Source organism: Zalophus californianus, chromosome 6 (assembly GCF_009762305.2).
Source record: "Zalophus californianus isolate mZalCal1 chromosome 6, mZalCal1.pri.v2, whole genome shotgun sequence".
Classification (NCBI taxonomy): Eukaryota; Metazoa; Chordata; class Mammalia; order Carnivora; family Otariidae; genus Zalophus; species Zalophus californianus.
The window spans coordinates 85,178,896-85,189,251 of record NC_045600.1 but is presented as its reverse complement, the minus strand read 5'-3'; the positions used below and the strand labels follow the sequence as shown (position 1 = coordinate 85,189,251).

General features: G+C 38.6%; 1 protein-coding gene across 9 annotated transcripts in view; it reads right to left on the bottom strand.

Moving 5' to 3' along the window:
• Positions 1-10,356, bottom strand: part of ADAL (adenosine deaminase like) — a 37,830-nt gene that overhangs the window by 13,337 nt on the left and 14,137 nt on the right. For 5 of the 9 annotated variants that reach the window (XM_027571769.2, XM_027571768.2, XM_027571772.2 and 2 more), the window contains 7 exons: positions 9,993-10,074; positions 7,196-7,322; positions 5,867-5,947; positions 3,642-3,780; positions 3,114-3,155; positions 2,015-2,115; positions 1,255-1,460 (listed from right to left, as the gene is read on the bottom strand). In XM_027571769.2, the coding sequence (XP_027427570.1) occupies positions 1,266-1,460; positions 2,015-2,115; positions 3,114-3,155; positions 3,642-3,780; positions 5,867-5,947; positions 7,196-7,322; positions 9,993-10,074 (767 nt within the window). In that variant the 3' untranslated portion in view covers positions 1,255-1,265. Of the gene's footprint in view, positions 1-63; positions 1,461-2,014; positions 2,116-3,113; positions 3,156-3,641; positions 3,781-5,866; positions 5,948-7,195; positions 7,323-9,992; positions 10,075-10,356 lie in introns of those variants that run through there. The other 4 variants (XM_027571770.2, XM_027571771.2, XM_027571773.2 and 1 more) reach the window with 4 other exon arrangements.

The window sequence follows — 10,356 nt, the reverse complement described above, 5'->3', positions numbered from 1 at the left end:
TTTTTTTTTTAAAGTAAACTCTACCCCCAATGTGGGGCTCAAACTCACGACCCTGAGATCAAGAGTTGCACGTTCCACTGACTGAGCCAGCCAGGTGCCCCACATTCTTCCTTTTATTGCTTGGCTATGGCCAGTGCTACAGAACTTAATAACATTTATATGTTTTCTCTGTGTTGCTGCCATTTCTCTTTTACTATAATCAGAATATGGAGGCTGAGTCTTATCAACTCTGTAGAGAACTATTTTTACGGTGACCAGGTAGGAAAGGGAAGCTGAGATAGGAGCAATCAATACTTCCATCATTCAATTCAAAATCTAAAATGAAAACTTTACTCCTATACACTCAACTATCCAGTGAGATGCATATCAAAGTTTAGACATATAAAATGGTATATATTCTCTGATATCATGGTGCTTAAAGTAACATGTAATATGGATATATTTTAGTTAGGAGCTTAAATTACTCCTACAACCACCATGGTGCTCTTTCAGAAACAAAACTTTGGAACAACTGGAAGTCAGATTAAAGGCAGGAAATAGAAGCCTAAAGTACCTTAGACCTCAAGAAGTGTCTGGTTGGTATAGGTCCATTATGGTCAAAATAACAGAAGGGTAAGGTAGGAACATTTAAAAAAAACCCACTACCTTGATTCCAGGGGGATTAATCATGAGAGGGGCAAAGCCAGATCTCAGAAGCTAGTTTTGTCTGTCACTAGGGTCTTCCAAAGTAGATTAACCCTGACTACTGGGTATTCACAAAAATCCATGGTATGTTTTGAGTCAAGTTTTGGGGAATACTTAAGGGAGTTTGAGTAAAACAAGCAAAACAAAATACAGAGCGCTGCTGTCACAAGTTACAAGGCTTAAAGGTTTGGTGGCAATTTGTTTTCCCTCTTTTCATCTTTAGACTAGTTATTCCAAAACTTTTCCCAATTAGAAGCTTCTTTGATTTTCCTGAAGTTTTATGATCACTAATGGAGAGGGACTGTTAAGTCAAATCTCTGGTGGAATGGGGAGTTTAGTTAGCAGCCACTTTCAAGTCCCTTCCAGTAAGCAGCATGGAGGTAAGCTCTGTAAGACTTCAGAGCCTGCCAGTCAGTTTAAAACATTTACTGGGCACTGGCCCTGAATAAGGTGCTGGTGATGGAGCCCCTGGTACCTGGCTGCTGTGCTTCAGAGGGAGGGGTGGACAGTTTACTAAGTGTGATATGGCAGGAAGATCTTGGTTGCAACACATACTCAAAAGTAGTTCACCTCATTGCAGCTTAAAAATGTAACACTTTGGGTTTCAGATGATTCCACTTCCTCCTCAGTTCAGACCTGGTTCTGTCAGAAGCAAAGATGTAGTCGATGGATTCATAAGACAGATCCCACACCTGAGACTGGGTCAAATTAAATGTTTCAGCTGCCAGTTGGTACTCTTCAGAAAGGTGTGTTGCAAAAACACCCTTATCATCAGTCTGCCAAAAAAAACCCAAAAAACAAACCAAAAAAACCAAAGTTTTAAAATGAACAAGGAAATGATTTTTTAAAAAAACAGTAACTTATGTTTACTCTATTTTCCTGTTTACCATGCTTCTTTTAAGAGTCTAAACAGGTCTATAAATGCATCCATACATATCTATAACTAAATAGGTCTGTTTATCCTTTTTAAAACAAAAACACCAGGGCAGTGGCTCTCAACCATGGCTGCATATAAAAATCACTAGGAAGCTTTTAAAACATATCTGTGTACAGGACTCACCCCAGATCAAATAAAACAGAATCTCAAGGGATGGGTACTTGGGCATCAGTACTTTTTTATGTTCCTCTGGGCACTGCCTAGGACCTTTACCCATAGAGCCAAACCTGAGTCACCCTGGCCCTCTGTAGACTCTCATACCCTGATCCTCTCTCACTCTTCTACGTGGGCAGCACCCTGAGGCACGAAAGGCAGTCAGCTAGTAGTGAATGTCTGACCTAATGCAACAATGGAATGAAAAAGGAGCAAAATACTTCATATAAAACACCTTACACAGATCACAGATGGATGGGCGATGCTGTACCAGAATCCGAAATGATGCTGGTCATAAGATGGAACTGTCTGACTTTTGATGTTTGAGGTCAAACAGAGTTCTAGATGAAAGGAGGAAAAAGTCTCTTATTAAAAGCAGATTAGTAGACTCATTCATCAGTGTTCACCAAATAGATACATGAAGAATTTTTGTGCTGCAACTTTTGGAAGCAACTATACCAGGCAGAGAATTAATACCCCTTTCACAGCTATATGCTTCCCCCTTTCTTTTATCCAAAATGGAGAGGAAAGGGGAATTTTATAAGCCAGTCACCCTGGTGAAAGCAGGGAAGAATCATGAAGGAATTTTTGAAGGGTTCCTGCACTTCTTCCTGGTCTTATAGTGGAGGCTAAAACAAAATAGTAGCACTGCTTGAGGGCTACAGTATTATAAAAAGTGAAGAGCAGAAATGGACTTGAAGAAAACCCCTAAACTCCTTTACTCAGACAACCATCTATTCCCTGTCTGCTGCAAGTAAGTCCATCTTAAGCTATTATTAACAAATTCTTGCCTTAACACACTATACTGGGCTCCGCAGCCAGAGCAGAAATACTTCACTGACTTGGTTGATGGTGTCAGCTCAGTATGATAAGGCAGCCTTAACATAGGGCCACTCAGTCCAAGGGATGGCAGCCTGCCCCCTCACACTGCTGGGCGCAGAGCTGAGCTGTCACACTAAGATAACTATGCAGGTGGTTTCCATTTTCTCAACTTCTGTGGATGTTTAAAAATGTCCTTAGAAAACGAAAAAAAAAATCTCAAGAATTGCTGAAAACTCTGTAAGTAATTAAAAAACACACACCCACACACAAGTGTTAAAAATTGATAAAATTGTAAATTTAGCAACTTGATCATTCAGTAAAATGGTTTTCAGCCAACTGCTTTTTTCCCTCCAGAGAACGCCTTGCCCGACCATCCAACTGAAAGTGGTTATCTCATCACTAATATATCAAACTGTTTAATTTTCTTCAAAGAACTTAACACTGACATTTTCTTGTGTAACTGTTTACTGTCTTTTATCTATGCTAGAATATAAGTTCCTTGAGAAAGAAACCTTGCCTGTTTTGTTTACTGCTCTCTTCCCAGCGATTTGAACAGCAACTGAAAGAGAATAGGCACTTCATAAATATTTGTTGTTAAATAAAAGCAGCTCCAGGGATACACATGTAGACAAACAAGTGTGTAACAGTCAACACACATAAAAATATGTCTTGGAATCTTACATAATTCTTAATTTTTAAATAAATGTCACACATTTTCATAACACATTAATTTGGTTAAAGTCATTTTAAAATACTACATGACTCTTATTCCTTCAATATAATAATTACTGAGTTCCAAGAACTGGGGAATGTAGCAGTGAACAAGACAGACAAGGGCTCTGCTTTCATGGAGCTTATATTCTAATGGAAGCTAAAACGTTGTTACTTAAATAAGGCTCAGGAGGCACATGCACCAAGCAACTTTTAATTTCTAAATGACACTTACATATTTAGAACAGTACTTCTCCACATACAGGTTGCAACCTGGTGGCTGGGGACAAATGTACAGAGTCTTGTCTGGAGGACGTGAAGCCCTAAACCTTACCCAGTGGTATCTGGTGTTGCCTCACAAAGTCTACCAGATCCAGGGATCCTCCCTCAGAGGAGTTGAGAAATGTCCCATGCCCAATTCTGTCAGGAAGCAGATCCAGAAGTACTTGTGTTTCTTTTTTTTGGTTTGGAATCTCAAAAAAAAAAAGGGGGGGGGGAGAGGGCATCAATAACCTCTTTCAGCGGTTCTTAAAGGAACTTTTTCTGTAGCCAGCTACTTTGTCCCTCAGAGAAGATAATGCAGACATTCTGGAAAGCTGAACCACCTATACCTTCCCAGCTCTCTTCCTTGCCTTTATTTTCCCATTCATTTTCCAATATTCTTCTAGATTTGTTTCAATGATAATACTAATTATAGTTAACAAGAATAATAACAATAAACACTTTTAGACCTGCTTTGTGCCTTTTCACATAAATTCTCCTTTAAACCTCACAAGAATCTTATAAAGGACTAAGATGAAGAAATTCAAGTTCAGAAAAAGTAACAGGATCAACTTGGGAGCAGAACTGAAACGAGAAAGGGACCTTTCATTTTTCATATTTTTCCTTCTACATTACACTTCTCTACACTTGGAATTTCTTCAGATATACCTAACTTTTGTAGTTAAAATATAAAGTATTTTTTTTTTAAAGTTGTCTAAGGTCATGGAGCTCTATCGGACTCCAGGGCCCAGATTCTCTGTGCAGTGTACTCATGTTTTATTATTTATTTTTTTTAAGGATTTTATTTATTTATTTGAGAGAGAGGGAGAGAGAATGAGTGCAAGTGGGAGGGAGGGACAGAGGAAGAAGGAGAGAAAGTCAAGCAGACTCCATGCAGAACCCACGCAGGGCTCGATCTCACAACCCTGAGATCATGACCTGAGTGGAAATCAAGAGTTGGATATTAGTTTAACTGACTGAGCTACCCAGGTGCCCCATTCATGTTTTATTTTGTCACGGCTAGCTACATACATATCACAACTACCATGAAAAGGTCTAGCTGTACTTTTTATCTACTAGATAGCCTACAGGACAAATGACCTTAACATGCTGAAATGAAATGTTTTATTTCCAATGCATCAAACAAGAAAAGCAACAGAATAAAGAAAATTTAAAAAAACTTTTAAAGAAACAAATAGACAAAAGAAAAGAAAAAAAGAAAAAGAAAAGCAACAGAGACTAAGGTAAAGAGAAGGTTCTAATGCTATGCACAAAGACCACAGATAACTGGTCAGAGTAACACATGCTGGCTGTTCCATTTTATTGACCAATAGCTTCAATCAGACATCAGTTAGGTTAGCAAGAGGATGTCCTACGAGTGAAAGATCTTTTTGATCAGAGTGTGGAAACACAGATCCTAGATTTTAAGTTCTGCCACCAGATTACTGACTCTTTGCTTATAGACATGAAAAACATCAGCATTGACAAGAAGCTCCAATTTTTTCCTTAATCTTTAAATAATGATGCTATTCAAACTTTATACTTTATTGCATCTAATATTCATAAATAACCCTATGAGGTAAGTAGCCTAAGTATTATTTCCTGCACTTGAGACAATAAACTCCAGACTTACCGAGCTGTGTACATTAATCATGTGCAGCTTTTTGTATGTCAAAAAAAAGAAAACAAATAGAAGTACTGACATACAAAGTAAATCCATCTATAAAATGGGGGAAAGTGTAGTTGACTCCCTTGTTTGCCTCACAGGGATGTGCTTAAGAAAGTGACTATTCCCCAGCCATTATCTGTATATTATCTGTCATTGTGCTCATGTTGCCAAGTTGCTGGGGCCCAATGAGGGGCACCCAATCTTCTGATGAGCCTTATAAAATAATGATGAGCTACTTCCTTTCTCGCCAGTGCATGTGATACATTCAGGTCCCTCACCCTACGAGGACAAGTGAGATGAACTGGTGCTTTTCTCAGTGTCAGCTTGCCAATGACAAAACTGATGATGAAAACTTAGGCATTTTCTCTAGTAAGATGTCAACAGCTGTTTTAACAACACAGCAGTAGTGTGAGTCAACAGCCACCCTCAGGAATGACAAAAACATAAAACCAGTAACAAGGGCCTAAAGCAAGTCATACCTTTATCATTATAATTTACATTTAAAAACATTTCTACATTCCTCCTCTTCTACTTTTTTTTATCTCCAGGTTTACTTTTAGCCATTTACAAATGATTATTATTTTCACTGTAATTTATCTTCTCTAGCCTAATTTTACAATATTATTTACCTCTGAAAGATGCAATGCCAACTTCAGGCCTGCTTTTTTAGCTTCTAAAAGAGGTTCCAGGAAGTCTTTTGCCTGTCCTACCTTGATAAAAGTTAAAATGAAGATGCATGAGAATTCTAGGCAAACTGAAGAATTAGGTACTTTGTGTCAATAAACAAAGGAATAAAATAATGGCAAGGAAAAAATGGCAGACTGACTCATTTGAAAATTTCATTTATAAAGCACCTACAACGTGCTAGACACTTGAGGGAATATAAAGCTGGCAAAGACCCAATCCCTGCCCTCAAGAATGTTAAGTCACATATGAGTGAACCTGATGTCAATCAGCCATGCTAGATATAGAGGTCGTCAAATTTTATTTCTGTAAGGAAATCTAGGTATCTAGTGCTAAGGAGAAGTCACCTGATTCAGGAACCTGTATGATTACAGTAAAGAAAACTTCTACCAAATGGATGGATGAAATAAGAGCACAACAGTCCAAGTTTAAACAAAGCCATAAGAACCAGTTTCCTGGGACTCTCCAAATCCAGTGGTTTTCAACCAGGGCCAATTCTGCACTACCACCCCCCCATCCCCCCGCCACTGGGGACACTTGCCAGTATCTGGAAACATTTTTGGTTGTCACAACTAGGAGGGTGCTACTGGTATCTAGTGGGTAGAGAAGACAGGGATGCTACTAAACATCCTGCAATACACAGCGTATCCTCCCAGGACAAAGAATTATTTGGCCCAAAATGTCAATAGTGACACAAGTGAGACACTGTGCTTGAATCTGACATTCAAGAAGCTCTAGGCCAGTCTTTCTCATTGGGGGTTCTATGAGATAATTAAGGCCTACCCATACTTAAATATTAATTATTAGACATGCATTGTATGTAATGAATTAATTTCTCTCCTCTCATTCAAATCTTATTCTTTTTTCTTTTTTAGAGGGCTTAATTCTTTCAGAGAACCCTGGTTGAGAATAGCTGCTATAGACATTCTGGTCATCCAGGGCAGAATAGGTCTTTTTTTTTTTAAAGATTTTATTTGAGAGAACGAGCAGAGGGGAGGAGCAGACTCCCCGCTGAGCAGGGAGTCCCAACATGGGGCTTGATCCCAGGACCCTGAGATCATGACCTGAGCTGAAGGCAGATGCTTAACTGAGCCACCCAGGTGCCACCCCCTGCCTTTTTTTTTTTTTTCCCAAAGATTTTATTTAAGAATAGGTTTTCATCCACACAGAGTGTCTGGTAGACCTCTGGAATGCAGGATGCCCCAAGCTAATCCTTACCCCAAAAGCTGATTCTACTTTTCAGAAATAAAATGTATTTGGGAAAAACAGCTTACAGTAGGGTCTCCACTGAGGTCAAGGCCAAGAACTGTATCGTCACTAGAGAGGAAGAACTCTTCAGCTAGTTTAACGGTCTCCTTGGCTACTGAAGGGCCACCTCTTCTGTCGATTGCTATCAAATACCTTTAACATAAGAAAAACACAGTTGAAAACAAATACAGTGCAGATGAAAAAGACAACTCTGAGTATGGTCAGAGAGGTACAGCAGGCTACATGTAAAATTTACTTAGTAGAAGTACAGCGTGACTGACAGGACAGCTTACTTTGCCAGAGGGCATGAGACCATAAATTCCTAAATAGCACCAAACATCTAGTGTTCAAATTCTTAAACGTTTCATGTTTTTTTTATTCTTACATTTGTTTTTTAGTTTATTCGATTCTGAATTCAACTGAAGTCCATGCACTGTGTTGGTCAATGCATCCCAAGTCTCTTTTAATCCAGAGATTAATGGATCCCTCCATGCCCCACCTTCCCCCTTCTCTGTAAACCCCCACCACTTTTCTTGAATTTATTTCTTGAACTTAAAGAAACCATGTCCTTTGTTCTATAAAATTTCCTACAATATGCATTTTGCTGAGTGAATTCCTGTGTTGTTAACCTGTTTCTCCTGTCTCTTATATCTCCAATAAATTGAAAATTGGAACTAGTCTGGAGGCTTGATCAAATTCAATTTTTTAGCAAAAGTATTTCATAAGCGATGGTGTGTTCTTTCATCAGGAGGCTTAGATCCATTATTTCATTATTCTAACACATATCCAATAGCTGATACAAATTCATTCTTCATGTTAGCTGGAATTCTACAAGGCATCTAATACCAAGAAAACCCCTGTTAATATTGCATAATTTTCCTCCAGCATTTTTTAATTTATCAATTTTTTTACATTCCTCCAGCATTTACTTATTTACCAAATTTGGATCAACTATATATAAATGCAGTCTTTTTTTTTTAACTTAATTTCTCCTGTCATTAAATAATGTTAGAAAACAATATAAATCATATGAACATAACATAATGTAACTGTCCTCTGCAAATATTTTCGGATGTTTTCCACTTTTTGTTATAAATAACACTATAGGTACGCCTGGATGGCTCAGTCAGTTAAGCAATATGCCTTGGGCTTGGGTCATGATCCAGGGTCCTGGGATTGGCCCAGAGTTGGGCTCCCTGCTCAGCAGGAAGTCTGCTTCTTCCTCTGTCCTTCCTCTTTGCTCATGCTCTCTCTCAATTCTCACTCTTTCTCAAATAAAATCCTTAAAATAAATAAAAATAAATAACACTACAATAAAGAATCTTACACAAAAATCAATTTCCTTAGGATACATTTCTAGAAGTGGAGTACTGCGTCAGAAGGAAACATTTTTGTATGTCTTAACACATACTGCTTTTTAAAGAGGTTTTATTTATTACATATGCTTACTAGCAGTGTGTAAGTTCACAAACTGGTTATTACCTTGTTTTGGGGGGGAGCTATTGAAATGGCATTGTAATATTTTAAATTTATCTGATTGAGGTGCCTGGGTGGCTGAGTCGGTTGAGCGTCCAACTCTTGATTTCGGCTCAGGTCATGATCTCAGGGTTGTGAGACTGAGCCCCAGTCAGGTTCCATGCTCAGCGGGGAGTCTGCTTGAGATTCTCTCTCTCCCTCTGATCCTCCCCCACCCTCTGCACACTTTCTCTCTCTCAAATAAATCTTTAAAAAAAATTATCTGATTAGTGAGATTAAATAGTTCCCGATATACTTACTGGTCATTTGTAGGTCTTCATTTCTTAATTCTCTTCTCATCTTTTGCCTGCTTTTTTGGGGGGAGGGGTGTGGGTATCAGTCTAGTTAAGCTTAATTTGGAGAGATTTTCCAGAAACTATACAGGTAGCTTTCTTCCTTCAAGGACTTACTGAGCCCTGATTATGTGTCACCTCTAGAAGGGTAGTGGCAAAAGACAAGTTTCCTGACCTCATGAATTTACACTCTAGTGGGTATGTATGTACAAATAAAACAAGATAATTTTTTTTAAGATTTTATTTATTTGACAGAGAGACATAGCGAGAGAGGGAACACAAGCAGAAGGAGTGGGAGAGGGAGCAGGCTTCCCGCCGAGCAGGGAGCCCAATGTGAGACTCGATCCCAGGACTCCGGGACCATGACCTGAGCCAAAGGTAGATGCTTAACGACTGAGCTACCCAGGCACCCAAACAAGATAATTTCTGATCTTGTTAAGAAGACTGCAATAAAGGAAATAAAAAGGATTACTAGAGGATTTGGGGGGGCACTTTAGATAAGGTGGTCAAGGAAGGCCCTCTGAGGAAGTGACAGCCAAAATGAGAACTCAATAATGAAAAGCCAGCCATGCAAGGATATGGCGGGAAGCATGTTCTAGGCAAAAGCAACAGGAAGTACATAGGTACTGAGGTGGGACAGTCTTGACCTATCTGAGGAACAGAGAGCAAACCAGCGTGTAACAATGACAAGTGGTCCACATAAGGCTGTTGAAGAGAGGCAACCAGATCACAGGGGACCCTGTAGGCCACAATAAGAAGTCTGGATTTTGGCTGAAGAGCAATGGGAAGCCATACTTCTCTAGAGCAACAGTACTCAGAATTTTATTGCCACATGAACAAATTCTGAACTGCATTCTCAACTTTTAAGCAATAGGTTTCTTGACTCCATTTTTCTAAGATAAAAATCAGTTATTGTTTGATTTATAAAAATCTGTTACACTCATGATCAAAATAATAACATTTTCACATTATAGTTTTTTTTAAATGGTGACCACTAAAGTACCATGCTTCTTACCTAACATCAATGTCTATGTTTTCTTGTTTGGACTGTTTTATACCCTCAAGTACAGATTCCACATAAGCCTTTTTAGTCATTCCTGGAAAGGACATAAAGAAAATATTTGTCAAGAGATCATCAACTATTTCATCCTTTAACATTAGCATCCCTCTATGAACAATTACATTTTTACTTTATGCTGTGACAAGGGCATGATTAAAGATGAGTTAAAACATAGCCCTATGGGTACATTTTCATAAATGCTAACTGTACTTTAGTAAATTTTTAAAAATGAAGTACGAGAAAGCAGAAATAGAAAAAAAGACATAAAAAATATAAGCCCATTTAAAAAGTATTCTTAGGGGCGCCTGGGTGGCTCAGT